This window comes from Anguilla anguilla, chromosome 5 (genome assembly GCF_013347855.1).
Source record: "Anguilla anguilla isolate fAngAng1 chromosome 5, fAngAng1.pri, whole genome shotgun sequence".
Classification (NCBI taxonomy): Eukaryota; Metazoa; Chordata; class Actinopteri; order Anguilliformes; family Anguillidae; genus Anguilla; species Anguilla anguilla.
This window is the reverse complement of record NC_049205.1, coordinates 10048486-10069013: the sequence shown is the minus strand read 5'-3', so window position 1 is coordinate 10069013 and position 20528 is coordinate 10048486. Positions and strand designations below refer to the sequence as shown.

The window sequence follows — 20528 nt, the reverse complement described above, 5'->3', positions numbered from 1 at the left end:
CAGTGAGAATACTCACTCCTGCAGAACTGAAGTCTGTTGTCCTCAGATAACCCCCCCCCCCCCGCCCCGAGCGTGAGCGATCCCGGACGAGCCCCCTCCTCTGTGCTTCGCCTTGTATGACCCCTCAGTGTTCTCCCCCCCAACCCAGACCCCCAACGCAAAGTGGCCATGCCACCCTGACCACTGCGCACTTGCTGTTCCTCTGGGTGAACTCTGACCCTCCTGTGTGCTCTTGTCTCTCCCCCCCCCCCTCCCTCCCCCCTACAGGTGATGTGTCACCCATCAGCATGTCTCCGATCAGCCAGTCCCAGTTCATCCCGCTGGGGGAGATCCTCTGCCTGGCCATCTCAGCCATGAACTCGGCACGCAAGCCCGTCACCCAGGAGGCCCTGATGGAGCACTTAGCAACCTGTTTCCCAGGTATGGTGCAGTATGCTACAGGAGACACACACACACACACACACATTCACAGGCCCATACACAGACACACAATTATACCCATACACACACACACACACTCACAGACCCATACACAGACACACAATTATACCCATTTATACATGCACACACTCACAGACTCACTCACATACACATACACAGACAGGCAGACACACACACTCACAGACACACACTTATACACATATATACACACACATACATACACATATATACAGGCGTGCACACACACACATACACATATATATGCACATACACCCAGACACACACATACATGCACAATCACATGCAAACACACATATACAGTACTCATAAAGACGGACATGCACACAAATCCATATACGCATTCATATTCTACACACTGCCATACCCTGCACAGAAATATATTTCTCACAGAGTTCAGTAGGCCGACCACAAGCTCAACCTGCATGGAATTAGTCATGTTGTTTACTTTCAAAAGAGGGAATATTAATTTTTGACAAGACTTGTTTTCGCCATGCTGCCACAGGGCACAGCGTAGGAACCACGTTGTTCTTTACTCCGAGTGTTCTCGGGTTGCACGGCTATGCCGAGTCACGAAGAGCCTTCAGCACCGGGACCGAAACGCTCGTCTCTGGCCCCGACATCACGCCGGTGTTCCTGCGCTTTGGTCTTTTTCCTTTTTTTGAATAATTTTTTTTTGTGAAGCGCTGCAGCGGCAGGACGCAGAGCCGCTGCCCGATGATGTCATCGCTCGGCTCTGTGAGTCCAGTCCCTGAAGGTCTGGTCCTGCCGCTCCCCGCCTGCTGTCTGCGCGTAAGCCCCCGAGAGCTGCTGCGCGTAAGCTCCCCCCAGCGAGCGAGCGAGCGGGCGGGCCCCCCGCGCTCCGGCCCCGGCGCCCCGCGCGCCCGTCTTCCCTCCGCGCCGCGCCCCCGCTCCGTCGCGCCGCGCGTTCGCCGCGCCCGCTGACGGGGAACCGCTGGGGCGGTACGCCGTGACGCCGGAGAGAGAGAGAGAGAGGGAGAGAGGGAGAGAGGGAGAGAGGGAGGGAGACAGCTGGAGGGAATTAATGGCGTCCCTGTGCCTCGTGACTGTGTTTAAATGAAAGAGATTAACCTTGTGCTGCTAGCGACAGAACACAGGCGGTAGCCCGGCGGAAGGTTTCTTTGTCGTAGCATGACTGTGTGCTGTTCGCTAGCCTCCCAAGCAGCTGCAGGAAATGGCAATGATATGTTCGGAATACTGACCGCAAAAAACGTTTTCAGTTTTTTTATTTTATTTCAGGAGTCTCTTGACAGTGTCAGAGCATGGTTAATGTGTGCTGTTTGTACAGAATGTACATATGCATGCATTGACGGGCTCATGCTAGAGGGAAACGAATATGCCGCAACATCCAGGCATGACGCTTAAAATCGTGGTCTAGGCAGAGTGACAGGAGGTTTTTTGGTTGCCAGTCGGAAACCTTCATCAAAGCCTGACATTTGCAGTTCGCCTTGATGGGCCACTGATCTATTACAGGTAGAAAGGTGGTTGTGTCATAACTCCAAATTGACCAGCCTTGTTTGGAGGATCTAGCTAGGTTCAATAGTCTGGTTCATATTGGGAAATCTTACTGTAGTTTATCATAGTGTAGAGAACAAGTTATTACACTTGAATGTGTGAAGTTTCTATCAGGATTTATTTAAAATGTGAATTAATAAATGATCACATAAGCATTTAAGAGGCTTAGCCTTCTCAGTCTCAGCAGAGAAAAATGCCACTGGAAAATACATGCAGAATGTTGTCATAGGAAAATAGGAAAATAGGAGGAAAATATCTATGGAATATAGTCATGAGAAGGAACAGTTATCACGGAACCTTGTTGTCACGGGGAAAATAACTTTGGAACACTGTCTTCAACGGGACCAGTAACTGCAGGGCACTATCAGACGCAAACTGCGGAATCTGTGGAGGGACCTGCTTTCAGTTTTGGCTTCGTGATTTCCTGTTAGAAGGGTGGGTGGCCAGTGCTGTTACTCATTCCAGGCCCGAAGGTGATCAGCTGCCGTGGTCTGAAGTGCGGACGAACATGAAATGATAGATAAAGGGACGAGTCACATGGGAAATGAACCAGCGTGGGTGTTAAGCGAGAGGGTTAGACTCCGTACATGGTACTGACTCAGGAGCTGAACCATTGCTTGTTTATCAGGCTCTGTCAGATGGGAATTCTTTGAATTCTGTCCCAAATGACCATGAGCCAATTTTGTTTTTCTCATGAGATGGTTCGGCTGACAATTAGAATTGAATGAGCTCATTGTTTTCTTTTTTTGTGGGGGGGGGGGGGGGGGGGGGGGTTTAAAATACTCCTCACACAATTTCTACACTTAATACTTGATTTTCTTTATTACAATAATAATAATAATAATAATAATGAGGTAAGGAACAATAGTGTCGCAATTTAAGTTAAGTTAAGCTTAGGTTGTTTGCTCAAAATCTGGCCAATTAAAAATGTAAACAGTACTCCTATTATGCCTGTGCATGTTACATGAGAAATGTGATATGGGTCGTTGTACATTTCCCCCCTACACGTTTCAGGAGGCTACCTTGTGTAGAAGTGCACAGGGTTTCCCTAGGCCCTGAGATACGCTGAATCTGGTGCGTTTGGTCTGGTCTAGCGGCTGTGATATCGAAAGCATGTGCCCCACAGCGTGTGGAAGTCATTCAGCTGAAATGTTTTTTTAGAAGCGTGTGACTCTGTGACTTTATTTAAAAGCATTAGGAGTACAAAATCCTAAGAATCTCCCTCCTCACACCGCCAGTGTAAATCGTGTAATTTTTTGAAAAATCTGATATTTTCATATATTCCTGTGACCTTCATATTTCCTCAGCCAATGCCAGTGTGTGGGGGCACTTTAGAAGGAAATTATAGAATGCATAAATCCACGCCTATTGCGTGCTTGTGGACAGTTTTATTATGGTGCATAAATGAAATGGCATTTGGCTACCTATGTCACAGATTCTTGTAATTAACAGATTTTAATCTCGATACATGTTGTCATAGCAGCTGTCCATGCTGCCTGAATGCAATAATAAAATGATAAGATATATGAATGTATAGCATTAATAAAAGTGTTCCATAAAGGTCATATGTTTTACACCACACATAGCAAAAGGGGACACATTTTTAGGGGACCAGGCATCGCTGGAGACACCCTATTGTATTCCTTAGTGTTATTATTATTTTTCTTCCGCAATTTTGTTTTGCCTTTGTGGCAAAACTGCCAGGTTGGGTTTTACTATACTTTGCACTTTAATTGAGGGGTACTCAAAATGGAGGCTGAGCGATTTTGGTCTTGATTGGCCACTTGGTGACGCTACTGCAAACAGTTCTTGGCCCCCTTAATATAGCTTGCAGCTATATTCTTGTTTCAAGTTTTTTAGTTGTTAAAAAAAGTGCAATTAATACAAAAATGTCTTGCGTTGGGGAACCAGTTTACTCTTTTTCCAAGAAATCACTTGGAAAAATAATTTTTAATCACTTTCTTTGTGTATTCATACACAAGACAGATGCATATACTCTTAAGATCAATTACCTTGAAATGAGAAAACATAAACTTGTATTGCAGAGTAGTAATATAGCAACACAATACTCCTACCTCCCATGTTGATAAAATACAGACAGTATTTGGAGCCCTGAAGTTTTTTAAAAAAACCACTTCAGTGACACCGATACCGAGTCATAACAGAGCAAGGGCCCCCCCCCCACCCCCCCCCCCCCCCCCCCCCCGCCTCTCCCCTCGCCCCTGCTTCCAGGGCTGGGAAACCCCGCGAGAGAGCGGAGGACCAGCGTCGGATGGATTAGCACAACAGGGCAAAACGAAACGCTGATCCTGTTAGGCAGCCTCTTACTTTCGGGCACGTTTAAGTAATAAGTCACCCAGCGATGGGTCCTCTGTTATCAGTGTCAGTTGAGTTATTTGGGTGAGAGGGGCACGGCCGTGGCTGCTTTCAGTGCCTTCGGAGAGCCGAGGAGAGGGGCGGCGAGGTGGGCGGGGTGCGGGGGCTGGCAGGGGGAACTGAAGGACAGGGAGGACGAGCCGCCAATGAAATATTGATCAAAGGGGCAACCGGCCGACGTTGACTTTCTCCTCCATAAAAACTGGGCGGGAATCTGAATCCCATTACCTCCCAGCGGCTCCCAGCAGGTTACATCCCGGGAGGCAAAGTACCACGTTGGCTTTTTCTCCTTTTTTTTTTTTTTTTTTTTGTTAATCCACCCTGGCCGTGTGAAGGTTGAGGGTCTCCGTCGCTTCTTTGATGCAGTGACTGGCTTCACTGGAGTGCTCTCAGCCCAGCCTGTCTGTGGACCTGGGCGGACCCGAGCGGACCGTGCAGACTCTGGGGGGGGGCAGCGTGTCCGAGACGTGGACCCGCACCGGGGGGGGTTTCCCCCGACTGGTTCGATTTCTCCTTTCGTGCCGCACTGCACGATCACGGCACGGAGGAGACCGGGTGCAGTCAAAAAACAGAACTCTGCTCTTTCGAGAGAGAGAGAGAGAAAGAGAGAGAGAGAGGGTGAGTGCATGAGAGAGAAAAAAGAAGTCTCACAGTTGCGTCATGTTGGTATGGCAACTAACTCAGTATGATGTAATGGCAGGCAAGACTTAACCCTTGCCAGTTTTCAGCTTATCTGGTGTATTACCCTCGCACATGCGTATTTCTGTGTGTGTGTCCCAACTGATGAGGTAAAAAAAGGGTTTCGAGGTGGGTGAGGACAGATTTAAATACCTCCCACCCCTCCCCACCATCACCTTCCACCTTCCACCCACCCACACAACGAAAGTTAGTAAATCCTTGCGGGAGAGATTCCAAAGCGAGGCAGCGGGATACATTTCCTGGCTGGAATATTACGGCCAGGTGACATCATCACCACAGCGTGACAGAAACATTAAGCGAGGGCCCCCGTGTCAGTTGAGCCTGTGACACGCGGCGTCACCGCTAAAGGTTTGCATGCTTGTGTGCTCTCACGGCGCGCCGCGCTACGCTACGCGCTCGCGCACGTGCACGCGCTCGCTCCTGACTCTCGACTGACTAAGATGGCTGATGCAATGAGGGTACGTGGAGGGCGAGAACCAGACGTCCACAACCTGCTAAGCAAAGATTAATCCATTAGTCCCGGCGTATCTTTAAAAATGAACCTTTTCATGTTCATTTCTTTGTATTTGGCTTTAATGCTATGTAATATGTATTTTATGTCAATGGTGCTCACAATTTTCTTTTTCTGAACTGAAAGTGCTGACTGTTTCACTACTCCTCTCCTTCATCCTGCAGTGAAATAACCTTAACATGCACTTTTGTAAATAAACAAAAGCTCTTTTGGGCTGTCCCAGCTCATTAAAGGAGGGAGAGCTCTGCACCTTGCAAGGCTACTTGAAACAGAGAGAGAATTAGGACCATTAGCTGGCCAGACGGTGCCTGTTTGAAATTGTTTGTGGAACGGCTAAGGCCGCAGGGTTTCCACGGTAGCCAGCGTGCCTCGGAGCGAGTGTGCCAGGAGTGGGCAAGAGGCCGTGGTGATGTAACGTGAGGTAATGTGTGGAGCTCTGTGATTGGAGAACTGCAGCCTGTTGCTCAAGGAGGGCCACAGAATCGGCTGCTGCTTTTGGTTACTCAAAAATGTAAAAATAAGTACAGTTATGCTATGCAGGTCTGTATGCATACATATGACAGCCTAATATGTATGAACTGTTTATTGTTTCTTTTAAAATACAATGCATGAGATGAAGCCAAAGATACTCTTGTGTGAAAAATGTCCGGTGCGTTCTATTTTGACTTAGTTCTTCCGCACACCCTCAGGTGTTCCAACGCCGAGTCCGGAGATCCTCCGGCACACGCTGAGCATGCTGGTCCGGGAGAGGAAGATCTACCCGACGCCGGAGGGGTACTTCATCGTCACGCCCCAAACGTACTTCATCACGCCCTCCCTCATCCGGACCAACAGCAAGTGGTACCACCTGGACGAGCGGATACCGGCCGACCGGCAGCAGCAGCAGTGCACCTCCCCGCAGTCCGGCACCATCACGCCCTCCGCCTCCGGCTGCGTGCGGGACAGGCCGCACCACAAGAACCACTGCGACTCCTACAACTCCTACCGGGACGACCTGCACAGCGGCCACACCTCCACCCTCCAGAGGAAGTCTCCCAAAGAGCTGAAGGAACCCCCCTACCCGACCCCGCCTCCGGTGACCTCCCTCCACCAGGCCGCCCCCGCTGCCGCCGCCAACACGGAGAAGAGCAAGAGCACCGCTAACTTCTCCTACAAGACGGACACGCTCACCAAGCGCAAGGAAGGGGTGAGCGGCGAGAAGCAGGCCAAGAAGTTCGGCCTGAAGCTGTTCCGGCTGAGCTTCAAGAAGGACAAGGCCAAGCAGCTGGCCAACTTCTCGGCCCAGTTCCCCCCGGAGGAGTGGCCGCTCCGCGACGAGGACACGCCCGCCGCCATTCCCCGGGAGGTGGAGATGGAGATCATCCGGCGGATCAACCCGGACCTGACGGTGGAGAACGTGATGCGGCACACGGCGGTGATGAAGCGGCTGGAGGAGGAGAAGGCCCAGAGGAGCAAGGCGGGGTCCTCGGCGCAGCACAGCGGCCGCAGCCGGAGGAGCCGGGGCCACCGGAAGCCGCACGGGAAGCCGCGCTCGCACAGCAAGACGCGGGCGTCCCGGGGCGACCCCTCGGAGGGCTCCAACCTGGACGCGGCGGCCGAGCGGGACTACGGCTTCCACATGGCCGCCACCCTGGCCCGGACGACGCGGGACGGCATGTTCTCGGTGGAGCGCAGCAGGGGGAGCTACCTGGTCCACAGCAACCCCAACATCGTGGAGTCCCACTTCCCCGTCACGCCCGAGTGGGACGTCTCGGGGGAGCTGGCTAAGAGGCGGACGGAGATGCCCTTCCCAGAGCCCTCCCGGGGAACGTCCCACTCCAAGGTTCACCGCAGCCACAGCCACACGCAGGACCGCAAGTCGCGCAACGAGAGGTCGGACAAGGCCAAAGAGAGGTCGCGCTCCATGGAAAACTCCAAGGGCCCGCTCGGGGGGCCCGCTTCGGCCGGGGGCACGTCCGAGGACTTCGACCACAGCCCCGACGACCGGAGCCGTTACTACACTGATGACGGGACGCTTAGGGCTGCTAAGGCACCCCACTATTCGCGAATCATGTTCTCCGCTGCTAAATTCAACTCTGAGGTGTGCGTGCCTGACATCGGGAAGGGGCCCCTCGAGGACCTCCGGATCTGCAGTCCGCTCGAAAAGAACAAGAGCCGGGACAGCCTGCCGGCCTACAGCGACTTGAAGTCCTGCTCGCCGAAGGCCACGGCTGATGACTACTTTCAGTGCAATACGTCCAACGAAACAATCCTCACCGCCCCTTCGCCCCTGGGAAAGACTGACCACGACACTTTGACCTCATCGGACGGCGTCAGGAAGGGGTCTCCGTCCGACCGGAAGACCCCTCTCCTGACGTCCCCACACCCGATGGAGTACAAAGACGACGCAGCTAAGGGACAGAACGGTGTCAGCCCCCTGGTGGCGAGCCAGACGCCGGAGCCCATGCCCAACGGACGTTTGATACACCAACACAACACCGACCCTGGCGGGGGGGGCAGCGCGGACAAGCGGAAGGAAATATTTAGCAAAGATACTTTGTTCAAGCCCCCCCCCATGGCCGCCATGGGCTACGTGGAGAGTGGTCACTCCAAGTCGGGGACGCTGCGCAAGTCCCCGCACCCCAAGTCGGCGGAGGCCCCGGACTGCCCGGAGCCGGCCCCCGCGGCGCCCACCGGCGCCTCGGCCACGCCCGGCTCCGAGGCGACCCCGGGGGCCGCCGAGGCCGCCTTCGACTACTACAACGTGTCGGACGACGACGACTCGGAGGAGGCGGCGCGGAAGGCCACGGCGGACGAGGGCAAAGTGCGGGAGGGGGGCGGGACCATGCAGTGGCTGCTGGAGCGGGAGAAGGAGAGGGACCTGCAGCGCAAGTTTGAGAGCAACCTCACCCTCCTCAGCCCCAAGGAGGGCGAGAACAACAGCAGCCAAAAGTCTGCCCACTCGGCCCGCCTGGACAGCATGGACAGCAGCAGCGTCACGGTGGATAGTGGATTTAACTCTCCACGGTAAGGCTGTATGTGAGACAGGTGATATGACTCTCCACGGTAAGGCTGTATGTGAGACAGGTGATTTAACTCTCCACAGTAAGGCTATATGTGAGACAGGTGATATAACTCTCCACAGTAAGGCTGTATGTGAGACAGGTGATATATCTCTCCACGGTCAGGCTGTATGTGAGACAGGTGATATAACTCTCCACGGTCAGGCTGTATGTGAGACAGGTGATTTAACTCTCCACGGTAAGGCTGTATGTGAGACAGGTGATTTAACTCTCCACGGTAAGGCTGTATGTGAGACAGGTGATTTAACTCTCCACAGTAAGGCTGTATGTGAGACAGGTGATATAACTCTCCACGGTAAGGCTTAGCTCCCGCCACCGTTGCGGTGTAGTTTAAAGATGGTTGACGGAAGACGGTAAGGGGGTGTCCATGTTCCAGAGGATAGTTCTGTGGATTAGGGAGGGTAATGTTACCGTGGGGGTGACATATATATGTTTGTTTTACATAAACATACTGAAATCAGTCTCTCAGGTTTGGAGGAAACTCCTCCACAGAAAAGTGTTTTCTAAAAAGTCCATCACATCCTTGTCTTGCCTCTGTGTCGTGTAAGGTTATTACCTTACGTGTAGTGCAAACCCAGAGTGGTTGTGATACAAGGAATTCTATTTTGGTGCTTGAACTCAAAAGGAAGTGGTCTTTTAAAAACAGATTTGCCACCCCATATGACAATCCCAAGATAACCACTTTCATCTATCACCGTAAGATTGTCAATATTCATTTTGTTGTTTTTTTTTATTATGAAACAATTATTTGTTTACATTTTTTATTTTAGATTTGTATTCCATTATAATTGGTTCAAACCATATACGAGCAAATTATACTTGCTTTTTTTTATTTTTTTTTTTTTTTTACAGAAACTTGATTCTGAGTGTTTTCATTCATATTGTCCCATTGCTGCATGGTGTGTTTTTGACTGAAATTCAGATTTGCACAATTTCAGGCAGTTGTAAATGTTTGAATTTACAGCAATGCAATTTCTCCCTTTTCCAAAAGGAAAAGGAGAGCAACAGGCGGCACATGTACCATAAAACCTTAAACAAAAGCAGATGTGGGCTCCGTAGCATGGCACTCTCAGTGATGGCGATGTGGTGTTCACGTTTCAACGTGATGATATTCTGTGCATATTTTAACACACCCCCCCGTGCAAGGTGTGCACTGTGGTGGCCCCTGACTGCACCGCCAACCAATTCTACCCTCACATCCTTCCACCCTCGCCCTACTAAAAAAGGCATCAGATGGGGCAATGTCCCCTAAAATGGCCTCCAAGCTCCAGGCTGTTTGTCTGTGTGCCCTGGTTGGTTTTGTTGAAGATGCAGGGGAGAACCCAAGGCTTCTATGGCTCACGTCTAAGGTAGAGAAAGGAGGCGAAGGAACATGGGATACGAGTTTGGCAATTGTGGGGAAAACTATCCCAAACCTAACCCTCCCATCTCTGCTGCTGAATAAATTAATAGAAAAATAAATACATAAAATTGCAGCAATTTTGAGAAAGAGATGTGCTCTGAAAATGTATGAAACTCAGATGTGTTCATTTGTAATTAATATTCCTTTCCCATTTTTTTTGTCTGGCTGTGAATTTGTCCATTTTGTTTTTTGTTCATATTTTTTTGTTTGCTTTTGTTGGTGTATTTTAAATTGCTACCTATTAAAAGAAGTATTGTTTTTACATGCATCATTTCGACCTCCTGTGTGTGTGTCCCCTGTGTTTGTGTGCCTCTTTGTGCTGGAATGATTCTCCCTGCTTTGCTGCCTGTTCATGGTCTGTCCAGTTTTCATGCCCAAAACATTACCCATGATTCTCTTCTCTTCTCCTCCGATACTCTCAATTAAATGCCCGTCTCTGCAGCTGGGTGCAGTGGTGAAGGAGAAGACCTTCATCTGGTCATAACTAAATCCTGCTGGGTGGCTTTTCCCACAGTGGCACTGGGTTTTCGTGTAGCAATGTGCCCTGTAGTCTGTCATCAAAGAATGAACACACTGTGGCCAGGTGCCCTAGAGGGCTGGTACGCAATTGCTGTAGTACCAGTCAGGCAGGGAGGGTCTACAGTTCATGTTGACTGAAGCAACCCCCAATTTTTATCTCTGTCATACACACACACACTGTCTAAAACACTTATGTACAGTACACACTTGTACACAAATGCATGTGCATGCATGTACACATGAACACACAGTAACTTTAATACGGTAGACCCGTAATAACTTGAACGTGCTGTATTTCAACCAAAAATTATGTCTCTTTCTCCTGTATTTTCTCTGTGTCCTGTGAATTTCCTAATTTTATCTATTATTGATAAGTCCTATCCAACAGCCCTGACAAAAGAGTGTTGGTAACTAAAGTTCCTGTGGGTGATCTTAATGGCTATACAGTTCCCATTATATGATAATTCTACAAAATATATTAAATATAATAACCACCCGCCACTTCCCACTTTTGCGTATATGCATGTGTTGTGGCATTTTGAGCAAGGGAATGTTGTAAACCCTAATACATACTCACAAGCACATAAAAAAACATACAACATAAAACTGTATGCAAACACAGATAATCCCACCAGATACACACACACACACAAATGCACATGTACTGTACACACACAAAACTTGGCAAACTGTGATTGAGCTTGGTTTGGGACAAGCTTTACACCCTGCTCTCTCCAAGTTACATCAGCCCATGGCCTTCACAGGCCACCCACAGGCAGAAATCAAACACAGATATCAGTGGTTTAGCTGGTGGTATTTGGGCATTAAAACACTGCCTGAGCAATGGAGACCCCTTCACTAGTGTGTGTGACAGCATGTTTGTTTGTGTCCAATAAATCCCATTTTACACATGTATTTTTCAATACATGGACAAATGGAAAATCACCCATTTTCGTTTTTTTTTTTTTTTTTGGGGGGCTAAGGTTTGTATGTCTAAGGGTTTTGGGAGTGAGCAGTGATGCAAGTGCAGTGTTTTCAGAAGATTCCTGTTTTCTCCTTCTTTTTGTTCTTTAGTAAAATCCAGGCTGTTACATTACAAGTATGTTAACCAGCGCCACCAACTGGGTGGATGACTGAATGCGTAGCTGGTGATGATGTAGGGAAAGAGTGATCATCAGTAAGGCAGGAGATTCAAAGTGGAGTCCAGGAACTGTTGGGGGTCTACAAAGTACAATGGTTTGCATATATCTCCATAGTTCATAAATTATACATTTAAGCATTTTGAATAAAAAAGTGGTTTGCAAAAATTAACAGACAACTTTAGGATTCTTGTAATTTATTACATATTGATATTTTACTAAATACAATGATATAGATTCATTGTACCTGGTCATGCTATGCTAGTGTATTAACTGAGTACTGTGTCAGGGTGTAGGGTTCACTGTAGGGAGCCTTGAAGTTAAATGTCCTCTATAGCACTGTTGTCTGAACCACGTTCAGGATAAACTGAAATCTATACATTGAAGTAGCAGTGCTGCTTATTAGACAAAGAATCACTAAATTCAAATGGGTTTTTTGAAAACTGCCATCTTTGCTGTAATTTTTACTTCTTGCCGGGAAGGCCATACTATTTATTTTCGTCAGTGGCAACTTTAAAAAGCAATATAAATGTATATTAGGGCAAATTTGGGTTTGAATGATCTTTTTTGGATGATCTTGCTCTGGCTGAGATGAGATTGGCTTAGATTGTCTCTGTTATACGTCCAGAGCGCTTTTAATGTGCATTAGTCAAGTCGCATTCCTCTGAAGAAGTCACGTTTTCTTGTTCATGCAAAAAGCCCTCTACTGATTCGCCTTTTAGAAATGTGTTTGCGTTCTTCTAGCACTGTGTATGTACGCCCCAGGCGCTTCAGCTGGTTCGCACACGTACAGATGAACGTTCTCTTGAGCAGCGGTCATCTTAAGCAAACTTATTTTGCTCTCGGACAGGATGACAACACCCGAGTTTCAGCCTCAGGGATCATAATGAGGTTTAGATCCACATGCTTCAACTGCTGAGACGTTTTATCTTCTTTGTGGAACTTTTGGAAATTTTCCTTCTTCCAAAACGCGCTGTATTTTGCCAACATGTTGTGACAGTCCTGTCCACTTAGATCCGGATGTGGATGCATTTAATCATTGCAGTCAAAAAAAGAATGGAAGTGCAGTGCATGAGGTTTTGAGAAAGATTTTCTGTTTAATATAAATGGTACAGTATGTACTGTAGCTTCCTGTCATCTCTTGTGGATTTATCGGTACGAGCACAAGCTTCAAATGAGAAGACAAACTGGAGGTCTGATCAAAACCAGATTTATATGGACATATAAATATATGTGGATGTATATCATTTCAGCACAAATCCTCATTGGAAATCAGAGAACTTCACTTAAAAATGTACTGTTGACTAATTTAATTAAACCTGTTTCTGAATGACAGATTATAAAATATAGAAGTTAAATGAATTCAAAATTGATTAATATTTAATTTGTTTGGATTATTATAGCAAAGAGATTGTGATCAATTGATATAAAATTAGATCTTTATTTTTGTTAAAGTTGGATTAATTTAATGTGAAGCAGATCAACAGATACAATAAATGGTTAGGTTTTAGCCACTGAGTGATCCTTCTTTAAATCACCATTTATGTTATTCATGCCGAGAAAAAAAAAACAGTTAGATAGCACTAATTCAGCAATCCATATAGGACCTATATTTCTTAGGTTTCAAGTTGCTGAATAAAAGTTAGTCATCATTAGTCATTGCTGACTGGTATGGGAGTAAGATGAACAACATTCTCTGCATTCAGATGCTCTCCTTCCTTTATGGTCTAGAAAAAATGTCTGCAGATCTCGTTCAGCACTTGTGTGTGAAATCAGAAATTTACTGTTCAGACCCTCACCCGTTACCTCTCACCATTTCCCATGCAGATGTATAATCTCACAGTGGAATTTAATACTCATGGCTACTCCCCCCTCCAATGGGTTACTACAGGGTTACTCAATGTGATCATCTCTGTTTTTCTGTCAATTCATGATGCCTTTATTTAACCAGGTAGGTCAACGGAGAGCTGGATGTATTTAAAATTCTGTAAGGGGGGTGGAGTGTCTTCAGCTCACGGCAGCTGAATCTGTCCCCATCCTGAAACGTCCGTGCAACAAAGAAATCCTGCACAGTTAGCAGTTTAGATGTTGACCCTTTTACCTTCATACCCTGTCTGATGCAACTTAATTGTTGCTATTGCTGTTGCTGCTTTTTCTCTTTGTTTACTGTGGATGGGTCCAGACACATACACACACACACACATATACATATGAAGTCACCAGGACATACTTTTCAGACATGCTAGGGGCTAGGTGCTGGGTTGTTGGTTGAAGGGACAATTTAGGCAATTTTTTGACATGTTTTTTTCATTTGTTTGGCATTTTTAAGTGCAAAAATATGATGCATGTCACTCTCTAGATTACTTAATTTTTTTTTTAAAAACCATCCAGTCTGTCTGCTTGTATATGTAAGCATCAATATGATGCTATATTTTTTAAAACAATTCTTCTGGGGAATCACCCAAATTGACAACATTGTCTTAATTTCTAGCAGTCATTCAGAACAAATGGAAGTACCTCAGTCTGTCACCATGGTAACAGGTGTGTGTGCATGTGTGTGCTTGTGTGTGTGTGCGTGTTTGTGTGTGTGGGTATGTGTGTGTCTTTGTGTATGCGTGTATGTGTGTGTGTGTGTGGGGGGGAGCTAGGGGAGTTGTGGGCGGGGCTCAGTGGTGTCAAACTGGTCATGGAACAGTGACCTGAATGGGTTTCAGTGGGGGTCTCTGTTTGTTTCATGGTCATTCTAATACAAAGCAGATTGGCTGTGTGGGAGATGCTGATTAGATGAAAGCACATATAGCTCATTATCTCAATGAGAGTTTTGAGGTTTGTGCATATGAATTATTAGGCTGAAACAACTTGCCAAAGTCTTCTAATTTTAGCACGCGTACACACACGCGCGCACACACTCGCTCACTCAGTCCTCTATTTCCTGGATGAGTCATCACATTAGCGATGATGTCATTGCAGTTTCCGCAAATGCATCAATATTGCTCTCACTTTAAATTAGATTTTAGGCTGACCGAATGATTTTGAAGTTACTGCAGTATAACTGATGAGATTTATAAGTGTGAAGAGTCCTTTCTAGTGTTAGAATCCTTTTCTGATTGGCTAGGAGGTTTTACTGTCTGCTCTTTAGTGTGAACAATGTTCACCTAACTGTATGTGAGGAAAGGAAAGCTACACTGTGAGGAGGGAGATATGCAGATTGAAAATCAAACCATGCTGGCAAGTATTGCTGGGGTGGAGATATGTGGAGATCACGGATGCGTATGGACTGGATAAACAATGTACATGGAGAAAATGCATGCGTGCTGAGTTAGGGAAATGAGTTATTTGGAACTGTGTGAGACCAGTTCTAATTGATGTGAATTTGGAACCCAGAGATCACTGTGCAGTTATGTGGTATCAGTATTCTGAATCTTTAATCTTGGGAGACATCAAGTTTAAAGTTTTAATTCCCAACCTGGAGTGGGGCAAACAAAATGCCTCAAATAAAATAACTGTTGCAGTTGTCTGGAAATCTTTGGATAAGACGTATGTGAGCAATCTAATCAAGGAATTTCTCTTAAATACAGGAAACCTGCTACAAATTGTAGAAAATTTATACATAAAAATAAAATGTTGAATATTTTTCTTTTTCCTTTTCCACTCTCATTTCTCTCCCTCTGTTTCTCATTCTCTCTCTCTCTCTTGTCTTTTTCTCTCTTGTCCCTCTGTCTCTCTCTCTCTCTCTCTCTCTCTCACACACACACACACACTTTTCCTCATCGTGCATTCTTGCTCTTTCTCTTCTTTCTCTCCTGTCACACTCTCTCTCTCTCTCTCTTCGCCTCACCCCCCTTCTCTTCTGTCACTCACTCACTCTCTCTCTCTCTCTCTTTGCCCCCATGCGCAGCACACGTGAGAGCCTGGCCTCCAACACCTCCAGCATCGTGGAGAGCAATAGACGGCAGAACCCTGCCCTGAGCCCCGGCCACATGGGCACCACCAGCAGCGGCCCCCCCTTCAGCTTCCGCAGCATCGCGGAGCCCCCCACCTCGCAACCAGAGAAACTGCAAAAATCGCCCAACTGTTTAGCTTCCATCACGAGCGTCTGACAGCGGCTTCCCCCTCCCCCTTTCCCCCCCTGGACACGCCCACAACCCTACACTACAGCAGGACTGACTCCGCCCCCCCTAACACAGAGACTGTTTCCACGTCGCAAACAAAAATTTTAATGGATATCCTTTTTTTCCTCATTGTGAGATTACTACCCTCAGATTGAGAAACTTCTTTAAAAAAAATGAAAAATATTTGTCTTATGTGACTCAAACACTATTTTTTGTTGTTTTGTTTTTCCTTATTTCAAATATTTTTTAAATTTGTTTTTTTTTTTAATTAAGTCTTGTCTTAGAGAAAAATGGTAAAAAGTGAAAATGATCTGTTATGGCATTATAATTAATCTGATTTGATTAGGAGAACTTTTTCTGTGACGGGCAAATTTGTGGTTACAATTTTTGGGTCTGAAATTTTGGATGTGAATACACAGCTTTGGAAAGAATATGGAAAAAATAATAGAAAAGCTAAAAGTTAGATCCTTACTTTAAAGACAGTGAGTAAAATATATATGGTTATCCAATGTCTCCCTATTCCTGAGTAAATTAAAACAAAGCATTATTTTTTGGTACACTTACCAAAAGACATTTTCTCATTATAAGATTGCTATTTAAGAATGTATTTTATTCTTCTCTTTAAGAAACGATTCTTGTGTCCACAAGTTATTGAGATTTATGTAAGAAAGATTCCTTCAATGAGAAATCCCTTAATAATGTACGAAAGTAATTTCCTAATCTGGAAACTGATTATGTGGAAATGACCAAATTCTTATTTTTATTCTTTATTTTAGATTTGTCCGTGTACTGTTTTAACACTCTCATCTCCGGTTAAGTGTTTTATTATGGACCGAAAACCATCTCATATTTCTTTTATCCAGGTAATAAAATAGCAGTTGCTTGTTTGTGACCTGACGTCAAGTTGAAGTTCCACTTACTCTTTTTCGAGTCCTATCTTGTGTTAAAATCTCAGGTCATCACTAGTTGCTCAGTAAAACTGTGTAGCAGTTGGGTCCACGTGTCTGTCGCTGTTTCTGGGTTAGTGGCTCGAGATGTGTAGTGGAGAGACCGCTGGTCAGGTGACAGGTGTGCTGATGTTGGGCTGCACGCGCTCAGTAATTGAAAGTCGGCAAAATCTGAAGTTATCCCAGTTGCTGCTGTCCATGTTTTTTTTCTGCGTTACTTGATTTAAGTTGGGTCAAATGAAATGGGTTCCAAAAAAACTCATATACATTACATCATATACAAACATTTCGTTTTGTATGGGTATAGTATGAATTTTTATTTATTTATTTTTTGGGTGGGGGGGAGGGACACACACACACATCAACTTGCCACAGAGGATTTGTTTTCATGTCAGTGGTGTCATTTAATTTAGACGGTTCTGAAATTCTTAAGGCTGTTTGATGGGCCACTGGGCTGGGCCTGGAAATGCTGAAAGATAAACTGAGCCTCACCATTGATCTACATCTGCATGTCAAACCCATATCTGTGGTCTCATCACCCCCAGCTAGGGGTCTGCAAACCACATTTGGTGCCCTTTGAAGGAATCAGTTTTGGGAGCGCTATTAAGTACCAGGGTGCGCACAGAGGTTTTTGGACAACTACCCTGAAAGTAATTCTCTAGGTGCCAGTACTGCTGTTCGTTTTTCATATATATACTACATGTCCCACGCATCACCTCTTCAAGCTGTTGTGTCATTCTTTACAGTGAAACATACTGATTTTTTTTTTCTTCAGTTTAGTACCCCATGCAATTTTATATGGTCGTCAACTGGCTATTGAAATGAAGAGCAGCTGTGTTGGTGGAAATGTGGCAGACTGCACTGCAGTTGCAAGGGGAGATGCACTGTCTGCTCTCTGGCTAGAATCTAGAATAAAGGTGGAGTCGTGTGATTGTAGCAAATTGCAAGTGGAAAAAAAATCATTTTGGCCCAATGCACAAGTGTGTGTGTGTGTTTTTTTTAAACCTGAGATAACACTATATTCTGTTTCATTTTACTGACCATAGTGGTGAATACAGCAGATTGTTTTTTTTTCAGGTGATGAGCAGATTTCACATTTCCTGGTGCTATCATTTACATGGACACCAAGTGGCTTTAGAACACATATACAACTATTGTTACTCCATTCCTAGAACCAGTTCAAAGCTTTGCAGCTTTTGTAGTCATCTTTTTTTCTTGCTTAGCAACATGTAAGTACATGCAGCCACAAACATACACACACATGCACGCACACACACACACCCACACACACATGCTCACACACAAACACACACACACACGCACACATACACTCTCGCACACTCACACAACTACCTCCACAGCTTGTCTTGTGTGTTGGCAAAAGACTAAAACTTCATCATTACACGTTCTCCTGTGAAGCTCTCTGAAACAGCAGCCTGTCTTCTGTGAATGTTTGACACAAAGCAGTGGACAGTTTGAAGGGGACAGGACACATTCTGCATTTAAAAGACAGGACTTATCACATCTTGCACATACATTTTTTTTTTTTTGCTGAGAGTATTTTTTCCAGTTTATTGCAGCCACTGATTGTTGAATCATTTTTTGAATTCTAACCAGGGAATTTATTTCTCTGGCTCGATTTGATGTTCTTCCATCCCGTAATTTGAAAAAACTTGACATTGGGGCTCACATTTTCCCCCCGCCTCTGGTCCCATCATATTGAAAACTTCTTTGCTCCATGTCATAATATTCAAATTACATCAGTATGTGTGACCTGGATTCATAAAACTTTTTTGACCCCATCATTTCCGATTTTTGTCAATTTCAGTTAAGAATGTCTGCAGCTGCTTTCTGTATTTGCTCATAAATAGAGATGGAAGGCATGTTTCTGCTCTTTGTGCTCTTTGTGAGGAAAGTGAACCTGTAACATCTGTTAAAAATAGAATTGGAGAAAAAGCTTGGAAATTTGAATTGATAAGCAAGTGTTGACAGTTTTCCCAGTTTAGTTACAACTTCATGATTTATGCTTCAAGGTAAAGTCATACATTCACATCTTTTAAAAAACTGACAGAATGATTCCACCTATCACCTGCAAGTAACTTCCTTTTGACCATGGGGACATTTGAACCAATCTCATACATTCAACAAGTTATCAAAGTATCATATTTTATGTTAGATTTTAAAAAAAAAAGAACCTTTCCTGATCTACATAACTATCATCAGATTTCATGATAAAATGTTGAGTTCAAACCACCCTGTTGCTCTCAACACTGAGAGGAATCTTGCTGCCAACAGCTCTCTGTTAGACACTCGCTTTGGGCAAAGTTAAATTTTGAAATCGCCTAACAAATCCAGAAGCCCTGGAAGAGCTACTATGGGAGATGTATAGCATTGACAAGCTGAGATGAGCAACCCATTCCTACATAAATCCCACCAGCCTATGTCTATACAGGTGTCAATCAACACACCTTGCTTTGTTTGTTTTTATTATTATTCCTTATTTTAAATGGAAATGCCATAAGAAAAGGAATGACTTCCTATCTAACTAGGAGCACTCTGTCCAAGTCCCTGCTAAAACAGACCTTTTTTTGGTAGGTTTTTTACTGTTTTTTTATTTTATTTTATTTTATTTTATTTTTTATTTTTGGGAAACAGAATGGATTCTAAGTTTATTCATTTTGTTTTGTATTTTCATTGCTTCTGAAAGTTTAAAGGGAGTACTGCATCCAAGACTGCCTTGTACATTAGAAACATGTTTGCACTGAAATGCCTGCTCTCTGGTTGCTGTAAAGTCCATCCAGAAGGATGCCCTGTTTATATTGTAAAATATTTCATAAGAAATAATGACAGTCCATGAAACGTCTTCCCTTAACATAATGGATTTATAATGGCGTCTAATAACATTGTTTTTAATCGTGACCGTGTATCATACTGTAAAGGACGTTGATCTGTCATGCTTAGTACAATAAAGTTAAAGGAAAAATAAAACAGATGAGGGATCTTTTGTAATGTCTATAATATTTGAAAGTCCCTACTTGTGTAGTAATGGTGTTTACTGTTGTTGTAGTGTATGTGATATACCTGTTTGGAGGGTTGTGTAACTTACTTTTTAAGACAATAAAATAACATGTTTGGTTATATGTTTTAAATGTTGTGGTTGATTTGACCTGAGTCAATCTCACTTATTTTGGATGACTGTGAGATTTTAAAAAATACATATAGACAGACAGTCGAACAGTGAGAAAATATTAGTTTTTTGGCTCTGTTTTCCAGCATACTGGATTTCAAATGAAACAATGAATATGAGGTCAAAGTGCAGACTATTCGCTTCAATTTGCTGGGAATTTACATCCATATTGAGTGAACCAAATAGAAATAGTCCCCCCCCCCCCATTTTAGGCTGACAGTCTACACTGAGTCTGACTGTGCATGTGTACATGTGTGTGGGCTGTAAATCTTCATCGCGGCAATGTTGAGATTGTTCACAATACCCCTTTGCTGCAAGATCTCAAGCTTTAAAAATCAGCCAGTAGAAGTGATAATCTCCCGTAACATGTTTTTTTTTTTAAATGTAAGAATAACATACAAATGTGCACCCTGAACAGACAGGCATTTACCAGAAATAATTATTTGTGTGCGTGTGTGCGCGCGCGCGCGTGTATGAATTCTCCATTTAAACCGGGTGCGATTTGCCTGTTGTCATATGTTTGCACTGCAACATTTTTCTAAATGATTTTATTTTGTCGAATTATTTATTTATTTGGTA

The 20528-nt window shown here is 44.9% G+C and overlaps 1 protein-coding gene across 3 annotated transcripts in view; it reads left to right on the top strand.

The window, feature by feature from the left end:
- The window catches only part of stox2a (storkhead box 2a), a 78494-nt gene extending 58594 nt beyond the window's left edge, over nucleotides 1-19900 (top strand). For all 3 annotated transcript variants that reach the window (XM_035418901.1, XM_035418902.1, XM_035418903.1), the window contains exons 2-4: nucleotides 268-420; nucleotides 6271-8587; nucleotides 15602-19900. In XM_035418901.1, coding sequence (XP_035274792.1) covers nucleotides 268-420; nucleotides 6271-8587; nucleotides 15602-15803 — 2672 coding nt within the window. In that variant the 3' untranslated portion in view covers nucleotides 15804-19900. The remainder of the gene's footprint in view (nucleotides 1-267; nucleotides 421-6270; nucleotides 8588-15601) is intronic.
- Nucleotides 19901-20528: the final 628 nt, after the last annotated feature.